The sequence below is a fragment of the Mesoplodon mirus genome (assembly GCF_964341445.2).
Source record: "Mesoplodon mirus genome assembly, chromosome: 1".
Lineage (NCBI taxonomy): Eukaryota > Metazoa > Chordata > Mammalia > Artiodactyla > Ziphiidae > Mesoplodon > Mesoplodon mirus.
The window spans coordinates 70,318,387-70,340,955 of NC_138976.1; the positions used below are offsets into that span (position 1 = coordinate 70,318,387).

The window sequence follows — 22,569 nt, forward strand, 5'->3', positions numbered from 1 at the left end:
AACGGCATTTCTTATTTGGGTCTCCACCACAAAAGTCACATTCAGGGTCATTTTTCCCTATTAAGAACAAAATTATAGCAAGCCTAGTCTTAAAATCATTTTTATCTCTATGAATCTTATAAAGAAAAACTCATGAGAATAACATGCAGCTTTTTTTAACAAAGAGAAAAGAACCATAAGGAATAATCCAGTGTAGTACTTTAAAGTTCCCCAAATGTGCATCGAGATGCCTAGGGGCAATGCAGTGAACTCACGGGGCACCGTAAGATATATTAAAATTTCAAGCAAAATACAATACTTGAACAAAGTTGTTTGGATCTAACTATGTAATAAACGAAACTATTAGGTAACGCCTGTTCTGCAGACCCAAAACTTTCCTTGGGTGGACTGAACTAGGAGGGGTATGGCTGTTAGAAGTTAGCAAACCCATTTTGGTTTTGCTATGCCCCCAACATACTCTTTATTAGTAACAGTATCTAACAGTTTATTTATTTTTTTATCTTACTTGTCAACTGGTTCAGAACTCTGGCAACTAACAGGTTCCACTTATTGCCCCCCACCTCCCCCATCCCACCAGCCTCCCCCATCTAAACCCAAACACCTTCTGCCAAAATATTCACTTGAAATTATAAAATATACATATATACACAGAAATCTTATAGTAATGCTCACTAATACCAAAAGTTAAATTTAAATGTCAAAAGAGTAACAGTTGGACAGATTTTGTGTAAAATGAGGTAAGTCTGTAAGAACTATAATACAGAGGTAGCCGAATATGTTAAATTCAAAAGGAAATTGCAGAATAAATTTTTTACACAAAATTAACTGTATAGATACACAAAGATGAATTATATAGATACAGAAAGATGTCTAGAATGACATATATTGTTAGAGTGATTACCTCTTGGGAGTTCTATAATTTATATAGTTCTATACTCTGAATTTCTTACAAATGCACACAATAAATTCGCGAGGAATTTACCGTATCAGAGCTGATTGTTCAATGAGAGAAACAGGGAACAAGTACCTGACAAATAAGAGAGCGGGAAAGAAAATTGCCACTGATTTCAGTACTAACTTTCTGACTGATCACACTGCCTATTCTTGCTAATGAATGGAAGGTTACAATTTTGTTTCACTTCCACTAAGGTAGCTGTGACAACATATAAGTAATGGAAATTTCACAGACCTAAAATGCCAAAGGTATGTTTAGATTTTTGGTTTGGAGAGTGATCTGGTCAATGGCAATCTGGCTGTGGCTCTGAAATGGTTTCTTTACACAGAAGTTCAAAGCTGTAGCTATAACATGATTAGCATTAGACAGAGAAGAGAACAACATATATATGCAGATATACTGAGAAAACACAAGAAAAACCTAGTCAATCTTGTTTTTCTATTGTGTTTTACTGAAAGCAAGTAAGTCACATTAAATAAGTTTACTCATCAAGTTTACCTTTATTCCTAGAATATAACCGTACAGTCATAAACCATAGAAACAGTCATAAACCATAGAAACAGTCATACACAGTATGCCTTAAGGTTCTTAATTCACGTAGATGTATTAGCATCGCAGCCTCAAAAAATGAGTATGGCTTAGACCAGTAACGTGGAAATCTATTTATTGATCTGTTAAAGGTCTTGTCTTGTTCTAATCTTGCACAACTGTGGTAAGAAGAGGTTAGGCAGAACTATTTAATCTTGAATATTTCTTTTCCCAGAATATACTAGACATTGACACACAGCATAAAGTCAATGAATTGTTCTCCAGAAAAATAATCAGAATTGACAGAGTATGAGACACTGTAACCTATTTGGAAAGATAGTGATTGAACCATGAAGGAAAAGACTCAGAATCTAGTCTACCTCTGTTACCAACTAGCTATATGATATTAAGTAAAATATATGCAAGAAAGAGATAAGGCTACATTCTAACATCCTAATGATGACATAAACCTCATTCACTACCTCCCAGAAATTCAGGGCTCAACCAGCATTATTCTTCTCAGGCTCTACTAGTATAAAAATAAGTCTCACTATTCAAAATTAATCGTAAATGGCCACAACATTACCAAAGTGGGTTTTTAATCTGGACAGACTCTATAATAAAGGAAACAGCAAGAAAATGGCAATAAAATGCCAAGATGAGAAAATATTTTTTGAAGACAAATTATATCATTTGAGAAAAATCCATTAAACCAAAATAGATCTTATATCAAAATGGTTGTCTTGAAAATAAATTTGTATGGTCTACAATTTTATACTTTCTCAAAAGTTATTCTCTGGCCAGTTAAAAAGGCAATCATGAACAATATATGCAGTCTCAGCCCATAAGAAAAATCCATACTTAAAAACTTTCCATCTGCCAATGAAAGAGGATGGGCTCCAGGTTTCTCGATCTTGAAGATTTCATTTATGAATCTTATCTGACAGTCATTTAATTTTCCTTCAGAACCCCTGTTTAAAAAAGGAAGAAAGGTTAACCTCTGCCAGCAAAATCTAAATCATACACAAATAGTAATTAAAAGTCAGTTTGGAAACTCGCTGAACACTACCTATTTACAAATGGGGATTATAGCTATTCTAATCACTGAGTTGTTTCCAGCAGTAGGAAAAGTCCAGTGATTAATTAATATTTGAAGTTAAGTGTCACTTTTAATATTAGGAAAAAAAATTTAAGACTCAGATCATCTGGTGAGAAGATAGCTATCTTGTAAATTTAATTTAACTTAAAGACTAGGTAAAATGATACTCCCAATTAAAATGAAAGATTTAAACATATTTCCAATAAATATGGCAATCTTCTGGGTAAATAGATGACCTCTTATTACAAAGAAAAGTCTTTCAAATACTAAGCCATATTTTTCATAGCCACATTTATAGCTGTTTGCATATACTTCTTCAAAGTTTCTTGCTGTGACTGTGGATTTGTATAATTCTCCTTTTAATCTATCAACTTTTGCTTTGTATTTCTGAAGATATATTATTGGGTACATACAGATTAAGGATCCTTAAATCTTATGAAATGTCTTTGTATCTCTAGTAATGCATTTTGTATCAAAAGTATACCTTTTGTTTTTTTGGTTACCATTTGCTTGGTGACTTTTTCAATCATTTCACCTTTTAAAACTTTTAATGTCAAATGCAGAAAATTTATAGATAAATGTATGGTTTAGCCAATTATAAGGTACACATCTTTGTAATCAACCATGACAAGAGATAGGACTGTCAACTAACTCAGCACTTCATGTCGTCCCTCCCAGTCACAACCTCTTCACTCCCTCCCACGAGTTAGATTTACCTTAATTTTCTTCAATCTTCTCACTTGTCTGCCTCCCTAAGTATATGATATAGTTTTGTGTTTCAAAAACTAAATTCCCAATATTTTTCCTTATAATTTGTTGAAGAAGCCCCACAATTTGTCCTATAGAGTTTCCCATGGTCTCGATTTTGATACCTGCATTCCCAAAGTGTACTCTAGTTTTTTCTGTCATTTATATTTCCAGTAAATCAGTAGTTGGATCTGGAGTAAAGGTTGAAAACCCTTGGTGTGATGCCTGTTTTTAAAAATAAAGTTTTACTGGAACACAACTATGCCTATTTGTTTGTGTATTCTCCGTGGCTGGTCTCACGCTACAACAGCAGAGTTGAATTGTGACAGAGACCATCTGGCGGCCAAAGGTTAAACTATTTACTATCTGTCCCTTTATAGAACAAAACTGCTGACCCTTGCTCTAAATGTTTACTCAAATCCAGGTTCATTTTTTGGGTAAAACTGTCTATAGGTCTATTTTCATCAGTAAGCACCTAATTATTTAGTTGTCTTTTCCTACAGCAGCCATAGATGCTCAATGCCTAGATTAATTCACTGGGGATTGGAAACTGTTGATATTCTAGTTCTTTCATTCCTTTTTTACTTATTTGCTGGAATAATTCCATAAAGAGAAACCTGAGCTCATCAATTACTTGGTGACTCTGGTATAGCTCATATAACAAATACAGATGAAATGCTTTCTTTAGCAGTTTAAAAAACATAGTTCTCAAACATTCTATGTAGGTGACCAATGAGTTTCTATGTAACTAGGAGTTCATGTATTTGAGGTGTTTCAATCCACGCTAGTTATTTTCCTTACTGATGTTCAAATCGTCTCATCTTTGGCCAACGGGATCTTCCAGTTGATTCTCAAATCTTTCTGACAAGAATTTAGCAGTCTTTGTGGGCTTCCTTGTTATGTACAAGACAAGATTTTTGTTCTCAGTTCATCTTATACATTTTCTGCCCCCACCCTGTAGTCTTTTTTCTATTTCTAAGAGATCTTTATTGGAGTGTAATTGCTTTACAATACTGTGTTAGTTTCTGTTGTACAACAAAGTGAATCAGCCATATGCATACATATATCCCCATATCCCCTCCCTCCCACCCTCCCTATCCCACCCCTCTAGGTGGTCACAAAGCACCGAGCTGATCTCCCTGTGCTATGCTGCTGCTTCCCACTAGCTATCTATTTTACAGTCGGTAGAGTATATATGCAGATGCTACTCTCAATTCGCCCCAGCTTCCGCCCCCCCGCACCCCCCTGCAGCCTGTAGTCTTATCTCCAAGGAAGCCTAGTTTCTTTTAGGTGGAAATGGTTATTTCAAGACCACAATTTAGGCACTAGAAAAGCTTTCTAAAACTGGATTGATCACTATTTCTAGACCAAGCTACAAAATTTAGACATACACATTAATACATGTACAAGATACCTCATGAGTTCATGCAAACACTTTCTGTTCAAATTCAGGACTAAAGGATAAGTCTGCTTTTGACAAAGCAGTTATTTCTCTTTCTCCTTTCCCCCACAATCAGAAAATTCTAGTTCTCTAAGATGCCTAAATTAGATGCCTAAATTAGAATGCTACAAGTACTTCTTTGCTTTACCCCACATTACATATGACATTTTCACCAGTTGTCATTATGATTACAGAAAATACTTTAAAATTTCTTTGTATATTTCTGCCATGTCTTTCAGTTTTATCTACAGTGTCAGATCATAAAACCATTACATACTACACTTTCTCCTTTATGCACCTTCCTCTAGTCCCAGTTCTAGATGCAGAAATATTTTTAATATTTATCACTACTCTATGTCAAATTGCCTACAGTCATCTTGATGGTCTGAAACTAGTTCTCTACAAGATTTCCCAGGAAGGGTTCATGAGAACAATTCCTCCCCTAGTTCTTACAAGTTAATGATAGTTTGTCTCCAGCCTTTATACTGAAGGCCAGTTTGGCTAGACTTAAAATTCTTGGCTTACCTTTTCTTGACTCATGGATGTCTTTCTGGGATGTTTTCCTTGTAAGGGTGTTATCCTAGTTCCTTTTTTCTTTTTCTTCTAATTTTGTAAGGATTTGACATCAATGTTTTTCTTTTGCTTGTTTTTATAAAATTTTCTTGACCCTTTAGAGGGTATAACTTCAACTAGGTTTGCTAGATCACAGCCACGGAGCTCCACATAACTCAGTTTTGTTGTTGCTGCTTTTTGGAGAAGCATTCAAAACTACGGCAGCTAAAATCTAATCTGATAGAAAGCAGATCAGTAGTTTGAGGCCAAGGTTGAGGGTTGTGGTAGTAATTGTGACTCTGATGGAGCCCACAGGGACTTTTGGGGGGGGGTAATGAAAAGGTTCTATATCTTGATTACAGTGGTGGCTTTATATGGTACATATTGCAATATGGTACATACTGCTTTACGTAAATTTTGCCTCAAAAATTAATTAAAAAAAATAACACTATAGAAACTTCCTTTTGGTATCTCCTGGCTCTATTCCCCTCCCCTATTTTTAACTGGACCCTTTTTCCTTTGTCTTTACTGTTCCTGTCCTACTCAATTTGGACTGCATTCCTAGCAGTTTATTCTCAATATGGGACTTTGTCCTGGAATAGAACTTTAGCTGACTAATTTTGAGAGTTCATAGGGCTGTAATCTCTTCAGACCTTACTGCAAACTGCATATACTCATCCAAACTGGGGTGCATACCCATTTCTGGCTTCAGCTGCTGTATTAGTTAACTATTATTACATAACAAGTCACCACAAAACTAGCAGTTTAAAACAAAAATTACCTCAGTTTCTGTGGACCAGCAATTTGGAAGCAGCTTAGCTGAGTAGTTCTGGTTCATGATCTTTCTTGAGCTTTCAGTCAAGCTGTTGACCAGACCTACAGTCTCATCTAAAGGCTCAACTGGGGGAAGACCAACGGGCTGTCTGAATTCTCACAGCATAACAGCTGGCTTCCACCAGAGGAAGTGATCTGAGAGAGCCCAAAATGGAAGCTTCCATGTTTTCATAACCCAATCTCAGAAGTGGTATACCATCACTTCTGCCATATTCTACTGGTCACAAAGAGCAACCCTAATAAAATGTGGGAGGGAACTATGCAAGGTGTTGAGTACCAGGAAGCAGGAATTATTGGGGGTCATCTTAAAAGATGGCCACCATAGCTGCTACTCTCAGGTGAGATAGCTTGCTGAGGTAACTTATTATTTTGGAGTTCTTGGGTCAATCATATATTCTGTTACCCTCTTCTTCCTCTTGTATAGTTACCGATACGGCACAGGTCTTGTAGCTTTCAGTTGTTTATCTCAGCAGCTATCTTGGTGTTTGTGGGAGATACCACATCACCCTAAATGTTTGTAGATACTGCCCTTAATTTTTGGATTAGATCTTTTCGTTCTATTTGTTTTTATAAGGATATCTAGGAAGATTAAAATCTATGCTGTTGCCATCTTCCTAGAATCCCATCCATCCTTATATTTTCAACTTCTGCGATTTCATATTTAAGAAGATTTTCTTATAAGCAGCCTAAGAGTTTTGTTTTTATTTTAATCTAGTCTGTTGATCTTTGTCTTTATAATATTTAGTTCATATATAGTTAATATAATTGATGATATATTTGTTGCTACCATTTTACCATGTCTTCTATTTTATCTCCCTTTTTGTCTTACTCTTCTTGATTGCCTTCTTTTGTATTATTCTATTTCCACTCTTAATTTGCTAATATTTTATTAGTTTTTAGTGGTTCTTAGAGAATGCACCATCCAAACCTGAAAAATCAATCTGCTTTACGTTTTACTTTCAGTACTTTCCTGATCACGTCAGAATCTCAGCTTCATTTACTAATCCCATCTTTCACATGGTTATCATGATTTTATTCTACACATATTTTAAACTTATTTTTTCAATAGTCTATTTGTACTCACATAGTTACCCTTCCTCTGTTCATAATTATTTCCTATATTTCCTTATTTCTATCTGAGATCATCTTCCTTCTGCTTAAAGAACTCCCTTCAGTATTTCTTTTAGTGCAAGTCTGTTGGTACTGAATTCTCTCAGGTGTGGTCTGACGTCTTTATTTTGGTTTCATTTTTGTAGTATATTTTCATTAAAAATGTATTTCTAAGTTGAGAACTTTTAAAGTCAGTGTTTTCAGACGCCATTCCACTGTCTTCTAGCTTACACTACTCCTGGTTAAAACTCAGCCGTCTTCCCTTTGATTCTACCTTTAGTTTTCAGCAGCCTTATTGCAATATGCCACTGTTTTCTTTTTATTTATCCTGCTTAGGAACTACAAAACTTCAATCTTTGACTGACGTCTTTTATCAGTTTTGGAAAATTCTAGCTATTATATTTTCAAATAGTTTTCACTCTACTCTCTTTTGGGGAACTACAAATAGATGTAAACACACCTCTTCACAAAGTCCCACATATATAAGTCTTTTCTGTATTATTTTCCATTATATTTTCAATGTTTTAGTTGGATATTTTTCACTGACTTGTCTTTGAGTTTATCCTATCTTCTGCTGTGTCTTATCTGCTGATAAACCAACCTAAGAAAGTCTTAGTTGTGGAAACTGTATTTTTCACTTCTTGTTCTCCATATGATTATTTCATAGATTCTAATTCTCAGTTGAAATTCTCTATCTTTTCAACTATTTTCTTAAGCATATTAATTATAATTACTTTAAAGTTCCTGCCTGGTAACTTGATCAAGATTAAGATCACTCATGACTCCATTTCTGTTTTTGGTTTATCTTCTTATGGTTTTTGATTATGTGGCCCTGTCTTTTGGTAGCACAGTATTTTTGATTCCATGGTAGACAGTATATATAAAACATTAAAGGTGGGCTTCCTTGATGGCACACTGGTTAAGAATCCACCTCTCAATGCAGGGAACATGGGTTCAAGCCCCGGTCTGGGAAGATCCCACATGCCATGGAGCAACTAAGCCCGTGAGCCACAACTACTGAGCCCGTGTGCCACAATTACTGAGGCTGCGCTCTAGAGCCCATGCTCCACAACAAGAGAAGCCACCATAATGAGAAGCCCGCGCACCACAACGAAGAGTAGCCCCCGCTCTCCGCAACTAGAGAAAGCCCGGGCACAGCAACGACGACCCAATGCAGCCAAAAATAAAAGAATAAAATAAATAAATTTTAAAAAAGAAAGAAAAGCATTAAAAAAAAAGAAAACACATTAGAGGCTTCAGACATTATCTTACCATTAAGAAGGTCCAATCTTCCTTCTGCTAGAGAGATACTACAGTGGTTTAACATTTTAATTAGCAACTCTGCTGAGGCAAGGCTGGTTTTTCAGCTTTGGTAAGATTTAGTCTACCTGTCTGCCTTAACCATCTACAGTTTTCAACTAAGAGCCTGTTGTATTATTCTGTGGGACCACTCCACCAGGGATCCCCAAATTCATGTTTGCCTTCTAAGACTGCGAAAAACTCCACTTTGTTTTCTACTTATGTTTTTAGCCTCCTGCCTAGGAAAAGCCAGTATCTGGCAAAAGTCCTAAGAGAACACAGGTCATATGCTTGAGGCATCCCACATATCTGCCAACAGCTCTGATTTCTTGTCCCCACACTGCCACCAGTTGTTCAGTGAGGTTTGCCCTGTATCCATAATTAGCATAGTCCCCAGGCCAAAAAGCAACTACAAAAGCTAACTGTCAGGCTTCCCTGGTGGTGCAGTGGTTAAGAATCCGCCTGCCAATGCAGGAGACAGGGGTTTGAGCCCTGGTCCGGGAAGATCCCACATGCTGTGGAGCAACTAAGTCCGTGCACCACAACTACTGAGCCTGTGCTCTAGAGCCCGCACACCACAACTACTGAAGCCCACACGCCACAACTACTGCAGCCCGAGCACCTAGAGCCTGTGGCTCCGCAACGAGAGAGGCTACCACAATGAGAAGCCTGCGCACTGCAACGAAGAGTGGTCCCTGCTCGCTGCAGCTAGAGAAGGCCCGCACGCAGCAACGAAGACCCAATGCAGCCATAAACAAACAAACAAACAATAAATAAATATAAATAAATAAGTAAACAAACAAATTTTTTTTAAAAAGCTAATTGCTTTCTAAGGTTCTTCCCTTTCCAGAGTCATATCCCTGGTCGTTCTCCTTACCTCTCTGCTGCCTTTCAGAGGACAACTGTACTTGATCTGGCTATTCTAGTTGTTCTAGGTAAGAATGCTGATCTGCTGCCAGCTATTCCACCCTAACTGGAAAGAGAAACCTTCTATGTGCTTCAATAAAGTCACAAAATCAGACAGCTTAAAACTAAAATCAGTTTTCCAGTCATTTATCATTTTAAGTTGAAGGCTTACTACATCCATTTCCTCTTGACTAAACTAATGAAGGCATAGATCACAACCAAAACAGGTAGTCAATTCATTCCTTCAGGAAACACCCTATTTCACTGAAATCTAATAAACGAACAATTGTAAAAATGCACTATTTTATATACTACCAAAAAAGAAACCGGCCTGCAATGGGTCAGTACAAGAAGAACCCTCAAATAAAGATGGGACACCAAATGAAAGCTAACAACTATAAGACATATTATTTTATGAAACCTCAAGCAAGAAAAAAGCCTGAGATGAGCTGTCTAGAAGGACCCTCAAAGCTAGGACAACAAATGGCTTCTCTCATGTTAAAGAAAAGTGGCAAATAAACCACCTTGCAGATACAGAAAATAAAGATGCCTGTGTTTCAATATTACCCCTGGGTATAAGGAGAAAAAGTATCCCCTGAGAGTTGAACCACAGGCATACCTTGTGGTTTGCAGATATGAATTCATACTACCTGTGTGGTTTAAAAAAGCTCAAGCAGAAAATTTAACTTCAAGTTAGATGGCACTCCAAGGTGACTAGCAGAAGTAAACTCAAATATCTGAAAGAACCCAACTTTAGTCAGGCCAATAGCAATTTTAAGATCATCATAATTTCAGATGTTAAAATATGGAAAACCGTTAATTTCAGATTCTATGAAATATTGTATTTACTGAACATTTATTTTAACTAGGGCTTAGAACAGGGCCTGACACACAGGAGCAAACAACAACAACAAAAAAATCAAAGCATTAACATTCCAGTGGTATGCTTGGCAGAATATTAGGCCCCAAAGACATCTATGTCCTAAGCCCAGGAACCTGTGAATATGTTACCTTATATGGCAAAAGGGACTTTGTTAATGACCTTTAAATAGGATTATCTAGATAGGCCCAATGTAATCACAGGGGGCCTTGAAAAGTAGAAAAGGGAAGAAGAAAGAGCCTGATGAAGATGTGACTACAAATGAACAGTCAAAGATTCAATTTTGTTGGCTTTAAACATGGAGAAGCAGCCCACAGGCCAAGGAATTGGGAGGCCCCTAAAATCTGAAAAAGGCAAGGAAGTCAATTTTCCTTCAGTCTCCAAAAAGGAACACATCCCTGACGACACTGCTTTTAGCCCAGTGAAACTCATAAGACTTCTGACCTACAGAACTGTAAAATAGTAAGTTCTATTATTTAAGCCACTAAGCCTGTGGTAATTTGTTATAGCAATAACAGGAAACTAATACAAGTAGGGCAAGAGAAAATAATGTCAGGTGATAATCAGTATCATAAAGAAAAATAAGTTAGACTAAGGGATAATTCAATCATATATACACACACCTATGCCTGGTATCTGTCTATCTGTATGGTTTTACATAGCGTGATCAAGAAAGTTGTCTTTCGGGGCTTCCCTGGTGGCGCAGTGGTTTAGAGTCTGCCTGCTGATGCAGGGGACACGGGTTCGTGCCCCGGTCCAGGAAGATCTCACATGTCACGGAGCGGCTGGGCCCGTGAGCCATGGCCGCTGAGTTTGCACGTCCGAAGCCTGTGCTCTGCAACGGTAGAGGCCACAACAGTGAGAGGCCTGCGTACCGCAAAAAAAAAAAAAAAAAAAAGAAAGAAAGTTGTCTTTCAAAGTGATATTTGAATAAAGAAATAAAACAAAAGACAAAGTAAGCCAAATGAGTATCTGTGTGGAGCAGACCAGTCAAAGGAAATAGCATGTGCAAAAGCTCTGAAACAGGAGTGTGTTTATATGATCAAGCAACACAAGGAGGCCAATATGGTTGGAATAAAGTGAGCTTTGATTTATAACTTGATATGGACATCAAGTTCATAGTCTGTAAGAATGGTACATTCAATAATAAGATCACTAGAGATGTCATGATAAACAAGTATGGATGAAATTTAGTAAATAAAACCCTAAAAAATGACACAAAATACAGTAAGTACATCCATAGTTTTAGTAAGGTTAAATTTTTTTTTTTTTGCTATAGGATTCAAATTCTACTTAGGAATATCTAATCTAGTATAAGTTCATATAGTATTAAATATACAAGAGTAAGTGACCAAAGTTTTGAAAAACTGATTTAAACCCTAGACTTCTGTTTTGAATTTTCTTCAAAGCTAAAATAGAAACAGAAAACGGCAAGTTAAAAATAGAATTTTGTTAACTAGAATTAGATAGTTTAAGCATATTCACTTTTTGGTACTCACAAATTAAAAATTAGATACAAGCATGAACTTTAACTCCAAGTTCCCTTATCAAATCTCCAAGGCAGATTACAAATCATGTCCTCTGTTTCTTCCTTTGCACCTTCAATACAATAGAGAGGATCAAAGCTGAACATTAGTTTTTTTGTAAATGTCTAGTATATGCCATGATCAAGTGGGATTTATCCCAAGGATGCAAGGATTTTTCAGTATCTGCAAATCAATCAATGTGATACACCACATCAACAAAATTGAATAAAAACCATATGATCATCTCAGTAGAAGCAGAAAAAGCTTTTAACAAAATCCAACACACATTTATGATAAAAACTCTCCAGAAAGTGGGCATAGAGGAAACATACCTCAACATAATAAAGCCCATTTATGACAAACCTACAGCTAACATAGTACGCAGTGAAAAGCTGAAAGCATTTCCTCCAAGATCAGGAACAAGACAAGGATGCCCACTTTCACCACTTTTATTCAACATAGTTTTGGAAGTCCTAGTCACGACAATCAGAAAAGAAAAGGAAATAAAAGGAATCCAAATTGGAAAAGAAGTAAAACTGTCACTGTCTGCAGACGACATGATACTATACATAGAAAATCCTAAAGGTGCTACCAGAAAATGACCAGAGCTCATCAATGAATTTGGTAAAGCTGCAGGTTACAAAATTAATATACAGACATCTGTTGCATTTCTATACACTAACAACAAAAGATCAGAAAGAGAAATTCAAGAAACAATCCCATTTACCATCGCATCAAAAAGAATAAAATACCTAGGAATAAACCTACCTAAGAAGGCAAAAGACCTGTACTCTGAAAACTGTAAGATGCTGATGAAAGAAATAGAAGATGACAAACAGATGGAGAGATGTACCATGTTCTTGGATTGGAAGAATCAATATTGTCAAAAATGACTATACTACCCAAGGCAATCTACAGATTCAATGCAATCTCTATCAAATTACCAATGGCATTTCCACAGAACTAGAACAAAAAAATCTTAAAATTTGTATGGAAATACAAAAGACCCCGAATAGCCAAAGCAATCTTGAGAACGAAAAATGGAGCTGGAGGAATCAGGCTCCCTGACTTCAGACTATATTGCAAAGCTATAGTCATCAAAACAGTAATGGTATTGGCACAAAAACAGAAATATAGATCAATGGAACAGGATAGAAAGCCCAAAAACAAACCCATGCACCTACGGTCAATTAATCTATGACAAAGAGGGAAAGAACATACAATGGAGAAAAGACAGTCTCTTCAGTAAATGGTTCTGGGAAAACTGGTCAGCTACATGTAAAAACATGAAATTAGAACATTCTTTAACACCATACACAAAAATAAACGCAAAATGGATTAAAGACCTAAGTGTAAGACCAGATACTATAAAACTCGAGGAAAACATTGGCAAAACACTCTTTGTCATAAATTGCAGCAAGATCTTTTTCAATCCGTCTCCTAGAGTAATGGAAATAAAAGCAAAAATAAACAAATGGGACCTAACTAAACTCAAAAGCTTTTGCACAGCCAAGAAACCATAAACAAAATGAAAAGACAACTCCCAGAATGGAAGAAAATATTTGCAAACAATGTGACGGCCAAGGGATTACTCTACAAAATTTACGAACAGCTCATGCAGCTCAATATCAAAAAACAAACAACCCAATCAAAAAATGGGCAGAAGATCTACAGACATTTCTCCAAAGACATAGAGATGGCCAAGAGGCACATGAAAAGATGCTCAATATTGTTAATTATTAGAGAAATGCAAATCAAAACTACAATGAGGTATCACCTCATACCAGTCAGAATGGCCAACATCAAAAACTTTACAAACAATAAATGCTGGAGAGGGTGTGGAGAAAAGGGAACCCTCTTGCACTGTTGGTGGGAATGTAAACTGGTACAGCCACTATGGAGAACAGTATGGAGGTTCCCTAAAAAACTGAAAATAGAGCTACCATATGATCCAGCAATCCCACTCCTTGACATATATCTGGAGAAAACCATGGTCCAAAAGGATACATGCACCCCAATGTTCATTACAGTGCTGTTTACAATAGCCAAAACATGGAAGCAACCTAAATGTCCATTGACAGGAGTGGATAAAGAAGATGTGGTACATATATACAATGGAATATTACTCAGCCATTAAAAAGAATGAAATAATGCTGTTTGCAGTAACATGGATGGACCTGGAGATTATCATACTAAGTGAAATAAGACAAATATCAAATGATATCACTTATATGTGGAATCTAAAAAAAATGATACAAATGAACTTATTTACAAAACAGAAATAGACTCACAGACTTAGAGAATGAACTTCCCGGGGGGAAGGGTGGAGGGAGGGATAGATTGGGAGTTTGGGATTGACATGTACACGCTGCTATATTTAAAATAGATAACCAGCAAGGACCTACTGTATAGCACAGGGCACTCTGCTCAATAATCTGCAATAACCTAAATGGGAAAAGAATTTGAAAGAGAATAGATACTTGTATATATATAACTGAATCACTTTGCTGTACACCTGAAACTAACACAACGTTGTTAATCAAATAGAATTTGTTAACTAGAATTAGACAGTTCAAGTATATTCACTTTTTGCTACTCACAAACTAAAAATTAGGAACAAGCATGAATTTTAACTCCCAGTTCCCTTATCAAATCTCCGAGGCAGATTAAAAATCATGTCCTCTATTTGCTTCTTCCTTTGCACTTTCAATACAATAGAGTATCAAAGATGAAGGTTAGTTCTTTGTAAATGTATAATAAAACTGATAGACTATACACGTTAAAAGATGAGGCTATCCAAACTTATGACAATAAACTAAAATTAAAACAGGTTCCTAGAAAATTAAATCCTATTTCAAGAATAGAAAATCTGAATAGTTCTATAATCATTACAGAAATCAAAAAACCTTCCCACAAAGAAAACTCAGCCCCAAAGGACTTTACTGAGAAGTTTTAACATTCAAGAAAAGGACACAAAACTCTACCATAAAATAGAAAAATATTATAGCACACGATAATTTTATAAAACCAACGTAATTTGGAAAGGATAGCTAAGATAGGAAAGTTAATATACAAATTTCACTCATTAACCTAAATGCAAAAATCCTATACAAAATATTGTCAAACCGAATCCAGGAAAGCATACCTACAAAATACCCATCAAACATTATAACTATTGGTAAAACTTTCAAAGAGATATCAGGAGAAAAAAAAGATGCCTGCTCTCACCACCTCCTTTCAGCAATGTACTAACAGGCAACTGGTGAATGAAGACAAAAGTTAGCAATCAAAGGAAAAATACAACACAAAAATGTCATAATTCACAGATTACAATGATAAAAATCCTGAAACAATCTACATGTGAATTAAAATTATTAACTTAAAATTATTAACTCTAGTAAGGCTAATGGACCCAAAATCAAAGGTTACTTATATACCAGTAACAAAAAGAAAAATAAAATTTAAAAAGGGTTTATAATAACAAGTGGTATCTGAGGTTAAATAAGGATAACAGACACATAAGATCAGACCTCTGGAGAGAATTATATCAGGCTGAACCATATAATGGTCAACATTCAAATATTTTGAATCCATAAAAACATTTCATATGGTTCCACCTAATAAATACATGACAAAATCATAATAAAGACATAAGTAAATGGACAGAAATCACACCCATGGATTAGATTTAATGTAGTATCTATCAAATTCCCAATGGTTTTTATGTAGAAATTACCAAAATGACTGGAAAACTCGAATGAAAGTACACAGAGCTAAGAACAGAGAAGAACTATTGAAGCACAAGGTAGAAGACCTGCTCTGTCATATTATGAAAGCATGGAACTTATATAAGGACACTCAAAACAGACCAATGATACAGAATAGAGACCAGATGGATGCATCGAATATAAAGATATGTGATGAGGTGATACTGAAGATCAATGAGGGGAAAATGGGCTTTTCAATAAATGATGCCAGGAAAAATGATTATTCATATGTATTAAGTCTAACCCTTACCTCACACTGTACAAAAAGACCTACTTCAAGTGGATTAAAGATCTAAAGAAAGGTAAATATTAAGCTTTTATAAGGTAATAATGGAGAATATCTTTATGTTTTCTGAGTAGGGAAAAGTTTCTCCCCACTCTATGTTTTATTGAGATATAACTGACATACCATTGTATAAGTTCAAGGTATAGAACATAATGATTTGATATATGTATATATTGACAATGATTACCAAAAAAAGTTTAGTTAACATCCATCACCTCACAGTTACAATATTTTTTTCCCTTGTGATGAAAACTTTAAAGATCTACTCTCTAAGCAGCTTTCAAATATACAGTACAGTATTGTTAACTATAGTTGCCATGCTGTACATTACATCCCTAGAACTTATGTATCATATAACTGGAAGTTTGTACCTTTTGACCACCCTCACCTATCCCCAACCCTGACCAAGCCCCAGTAGGTTTCTTAAAGCAAGACACAGAAAGTATAAGCATTAGGGGAAATTTTTGTTGTTGTTGTTGTTGGTTTTTTTGGTTTTTTGCGGTACGCGGGCCTCTCACTGCCGCGGCCTCTCCCATTGCGGAGCACAGGATCTGGACGCGCAGGCCCAGCGGCCACGGCTCACGGGCCCAGCCGCTCCGGGGCACGTGGGATCCTCCCGGACCGGGGCACGAACCCATGTCCCCTGCATCGGCAGGCGGACTCTCAACCACCGCTCCACCAGGGAAGCCCAGGGGAAATTTTTGATAAATTCAACCCCTTAAAATTAAGACTACTACTCAAACATAGGGAAAAAAGATAAGCCACAGAATTGGAGTAGACATTTTCTCTACATATAACTGAAATGGTCAAGTCTCTACTCTACTTTAGGAGTTCTCTAGAACTCCTAAAAATCAATGAGACAGACTACCTAATTAGCTACAACAACACACACCAATATTTGAAACAGGATCCTTACAAGAGATATCCAAATTGCCAATAAACATAACGGTTCTCAATCTCATTAATAGTCAGGGAAATGTAAATCAAAGCCACAATGGAATACTATTATATACCCACCTGACAAGCAAAAACTCAAGCCTGACAGAAGTAAGTGTGGTTAAGAATGCAGAGCAATGGGAACTCTCATACTACTGTGGAAGTGCAATCTGGTACAACCACTTAAATATTTGGCCCTATCTCTTAAAGTTAAAGATGCACAACTTCTACAACGCAGCAATTCTACTTCTAGACAAGACACATCCTACAGAAACTAATGCACATAAGCACCAGGACAGAGGTATAATGTCATGGCAGCACTGCTTTAACAGCCCCAAACTATCAACAGCAGAATATATTTATACTTTCCCTCTGGTTATTTATCCACTCTTTCCAGTGAAGGGAAAAGATTTCTAACAATGAAAAAAAATTCCCATCCACAAGCCACAGTGACTCCTTTTTGACTCTTGTATCCCTAACATGTCTAGTAAAAACCTAAATGACAGCAAACATAATCCTTTATAGGACAGTGTGTTTTACTTTGGGATAGCCATCATATAATCATTTTCTCATGAGCCAATATTTGCCTATCTATAATTTCCACTCAATCTTAGTTCTAGTCCCTAAAGCCAGCATGCTCCACTCTAACTGTACCTCAGAATTACTCAGGAAAACATGTTCTAAATAGCAAGCTTTTTTAGCTCAATGTTATGAGTACTGTTATCTCTTCCCATTGTGTAAACATGCTTCTTTCCACTTCCTACACTCAAGAACATTATAAGAATCCCTAGATAACTAATTTATGTAGATGCTTTCTCCTTTCCTTCATGATATGTATCCATATCAGAATTTCAAGTTGCTTAGAACTCTGTTAATTGTTATGTCCTTAGCCTGGCAATAGAATCACACTTGTGTTTGTACAAATTTCTGAAACTGTTTTCTAAAAGATAAGCTCACAACATTCTTTTTCTTTATCTTAGGAGTCAGCAAACTTTTTCCATGAAGGGTCAGAGGGTAAGTAGTTCAAGATTCTGTAAGCTTCATGTGCAACCACTCAACAATGCTGTTGAGCACACACACAAAAAACCAGCCATGGCCAATACATAAATGGGGATCACTGTGTTCCAATAAAACTTTATTTTCATAAAACAGGTAGCCAGTGGGCCATAGTTTACCAACCCCTGCTTTATATTATTAATCATAAGCAGATGCTTGATCTTAGATTTGTCACCTCCATGTTATAACAGACATGATAATATATGTCCATTATATATATAATACATAATATATTTAATCAGTTAACCAGAACTTGACAAGAATGTTAGTTTGGCTGCTTCCCTTAAGTCAAAGAAAACTGTCAGGATCTTTCTAGTATCCCCAATGCTCAACACAACAAATGTACTTCTAATAATTCATTCTAAAGAAAAGAAATGCACAAAAACATATACACAAAGTTGTTTACTTAAACATCGTAATAAAGAACTGGAAATACTTTTAACAGGCTTTTTAAAAAAGTAAATTAGTGACTATTTATCCAATACACTTTATTCAGAAGAACTGAACACAAAACGATGTTGATACTATTTCCCCAAGTGTAAAAAGGTAGCTTTGGAACAATGCATAGTACTTTATCCCTTGAAGGAAACATCTAAAAGTATTCCTTAAAGAATTAACAATGGAAATATCTGAGTAATATGAAATCTTGGGTGACATTTTACATTTTGAATTCTCTTCATTAAGCTTGTTTTAAGTTCTTAAATTAAATTACTATAAAAGAAAATTTTTGCTAGCCTTGCAAGTCTAGCAGACAGCTGCCTAGGTAGACATTCACTGGTGTTATATCAACATAGATCCTCATAGCAACCATAGCTATTGAAATGCTTTTGTATATTATTGGTTTAACCTAGGAGAATCCTCTGTGGTAGGCAAGAATTTCTCTAATAAGATATTCAATTATTTCCAAGGTGCTTTCAAATAATACCTCCAGCCTTAAAGTAGCAATGGAGATTTAAGGGCCATTCTTAATAAAAAATTCTCAAGAATTTATTAAAAAATTTTCCTCTAGTATGGAAATTTCCATCTTTCATAGATTCCATCTTTTTTAAACTAAAGAACGTGTGCTTAATACCTAAAAATTACACTCCTTAATTCAGTAATTAAATGGCATCAGGAAGAGAATCTTACCCCAAGAAAACAGTCACACGAAGTTCTTTTTTGGTCCTTGAGATCGTCTTCAGTGTGGTAATTTCTGCATCAAACCAAAATCCTCTATTACTAGGACTTTCTACATTGTAATTAACCATTACCACATCACCGACATTTAGTTCGTTCCATTTCAAAGTGGTTCTAGCTCGTGGTCGAAGATCCTTGACATTTATTTCTACAGTACCACTTTCCGGATATCTGAGAAGAGAGAAAAAAGAATCACAGAACACTGCTTATGATTATCAACAAGGAAGACTAAAATTATATGCAACATGTATAAAAACCTAATCATATTATTCTTAATGGCACTTAAAGTAAATGATATTTATTCCTGATTTTAACTGCCAGAATAAACAAGTCTTGCTAAAATCTTAGTAAGTCATTCTTTGCTAGCTTGGGGATGGTGGTGGTGATAGGGAATAAAGAGTAGGGTAAGTAAAAAACCCAAGTTCTTCTTTTCCACATTTTCTTAACCCATGTTTAAAAATTACTTTAATAAGACTAGATGCTGACCTCCTCCTGAACTTGGAACCAGTTCATCAAGTTCTGCCATTTGCTTTACGCATAATAAGAACATAAACCTAGTACACTTTCAATGGCCTCCATTTTTCCAGAAAGAGAAAGATAAGATTTCAGTTCTTACATGTAGCTAGCTGCCTAGTAATGGCAAAATGAAAAGACAAAAAAACAAGAGCAAAAAATCTTGGAATTTTGTATGTATCAGAAAGTAGAACCATGTGAAAGAAATCTAGCAGAATCTTGATCTCACTTGAATTTCTAAATGTAAACTTAACAAACCTAAACGTGACCCAAACTTAAAGCCTTACAAGGTTCCTCACTTTTTGGCCTAACATCTGGTTAGGCCAAAAACAGCAATGTAACGGTCCACAATGGTTTCTATAAAATTAAGATCTGTTGCCTTTATGTATTGCTTGCTAAAAGAAATGAGTAATATCTGGTTCCTGCTCTTGGAAAACTCAATCTACTGGGAAAGGCCAAACTACTATAGCAGTGGCTCTCAAACAGGTGGTTCCATCTGTGAACATGCTATAAATGCAGACTCTTAGGCTCCACTTCTGATCTGACTCAGAAACGCCGGGAGTGAGGCCCAGTGATCTATTTTCACAAATCTCCTCAGAAATTCTCAAGCATACTCAAGTTTGATAAGCTACTGTGCTGCAGAAACACAAGAATAGTTAAATATCATATGGTTCTGTGACAGCATTAACAATGTAGAAAACTAAGGGAAGAGACCATTAACCCGTAACCAACTGAGTGGCCTACTCAAAATTTAAGTGGGCCTGAAGTTGGAAGCAGCTCTAGCAGCTAGCCTTAGCTCTTCCAAATCAAACAAGTAATATGCAGGCCTAGGACCCTCACAGTGTATCTAACTCATTTATAATAAATGGATATTAACCCTGGGTAGAATTTTAATCAAGTTTCTTCAAATTTTAGTTAATTGGGGAAAGAAAAATCTCAGATTAGCAAGGGGCCTCAGAAACTATCTGGTCCATTTACCCTCTCAGTACTATAATTCCCCTTTACCACAAGCCTCCCAAATAACCATGTAACCTCTGCTCGGATGGTGTGATGAGAGGCCAGCTTTAACCCTAAGAGAAACCATTCTGTCTTCACACAGCTCTGACATAGGAAAGAGAATATACTTGATACTGGATCAAAGATAAACACAGAATGAGTTCCATAGCTTAAGTGCCATGAAGAAATCTATATACTCTCTCCATGAAAGACCTAATCCTTGACAGTCTAAGTCTGTCACCCTGCCCTCCTCTATCTTCTAAGTATAAAACATTTCAAGTGAATTTCCTTCAACTTACGTAAGGTTTTGAATCCTTTATCATACTGGTCTCTCCACTCAAAATATGTTCTATTTTCAACATGCCTGGGTTTAAATTCCATTTTAGCTTCCTACTACCGTGTATCCTTGGGAAAGTTACTAAACTTCGCTGTTTTACATGTGTTTAGTTTACACATGACTACCTCTCATGTGTAAAACATACCTAATGGTAACTACCTCATATGGCTGTTTTGAGAACTAAAATGGAGAAGACTTGTAACTAGATATTTTAGGGCTTTTCTAATTCTAAAGTTGTGAATTTGTTTCCTGACTAAATATTCTTAAGGTCATAAAGGATAGAAAACTATTCTTTTAGATGAGATCCTTTTCTCAGCTGTATTGTGATTTTTACATCATGACATTATCATATATTCCTGTATGATTAACACAGTAAAAAAGCATATTTCACCGGTAAAAAGCTCTCCATTTACCTATGATTGCCAAAATTAGATACCAAGAATGGAAATATTTGTAACAAACTTTTAAAATCATGTTTCTTGATGAGTTAAATAAATCATTGCCTACATCAGAGCAAAGGAATTTAAGCTGTTTGCCCTGAAACTAAGTATGATTTCAGAACAGAATTATAGAAGTAGAACATATGAATACATCATCTTCATGTATACAGTAAGTGTGTAAAAGTCATGAAAGTTAAGTATACTTTTTCTAATGCTACCCAGAGATGATAAGTCAGTTGCTGTATAAAAAGATATAGAAGGGACCCAAAAACTACTTTTACCAAAGTCAAGAACACGCCCAGACTCAAATATCACTATCATTCTTTTCTTGGGCATCTTCATCTACACATATCTTAACATATCTTAACATCACATAGAGTGACGACTCAGAAGCTCTGTTCTAACCCAAAATTCTCTCTTCAGATTCACATATCCAACTACATCTCTAACACGTATGTCTCAGGAGCACCTCAAATTCAAGAAATTCCCCCATCCCATAATCTGCTGATGCTCAATATTTTCTAAATTTTCATACTCCCAGAAATTGGAGTTATCCCCAATTCCTCCATCCAGTTACTAAGTCCTCCTTATGCTATATACTGTTAACACTTCACTAAGGGTACAGAGTTACATTAAAGAAGGCCTGCATTTCTCTGAGACTACTGTCAAGGCCAACACATCTCTCTGTCTTTAGGATTACACCTTAGACTCCATTATACTTTTGCCAAAGATTCTAAAACACAGATCTGCTTAAAACATTTTGTGACGCCTGATAACAACTTGTTCATAGGCTGTGGGAAAACAGGCATTCTTACATTGCTGATGGGAATACAAAGTGGTACTGTCTCCTTGTAGAGGGGAATTTGGCAATACACAGCAAAATTGCCTATATATTTACCTTTTGATCCAGGAATTCCACTTCTAGGAATCTATCCCAAACACAAGTAACAAAAAAACCCAGGAAAAGACACATACACAAGGCTATTTATAGCTGCACTATCTGTAACAGCAGGACTAGAAATAATCAAATGTCCATAATAGGAAACTACTTACTATATGATACAATTATATAATGGAATATTATTCTCCTGTAAAAAGGAATATGACATCTGCTATGGAGAGACATTAACTAAAAAAAAAGACCAAGATGCAAACAGCATTTATGTGTGCTTTCTACCTAATGAG

General features: G+C 36.0%; 1 protein-coding gene across 1 annotated transcript in view; it reads right to left on the reverse strand.

Moving 5' to 3' along the window:
• UHRF2 (ubiquitin like with PHD and ring finger domains 2) overlaps positions 1–22,569 on the reverse strand; it is a 74,501-nt gene that overhangs the window by 21,945 nt on the left and 29,987 nt on the right. Inside the window, exons 4-6 of the mRNA XM_082625886.1 lie at positions 19,051–19,269; positions 2,345–2,454; positions 4–57 (exon numbers count right to left, since the gene is read on the reverse strand). Coding sequence (XP_082482012.1) covers positions 4–57; positions 2,345–2,454; positions 19,051–19,269 — 383 coding nt within the window. The remainder of the gene's footprint in view (positions 1–3; positions 58–2,344; positions 2,455–19,050; positions 19,270–22,569) is intronic.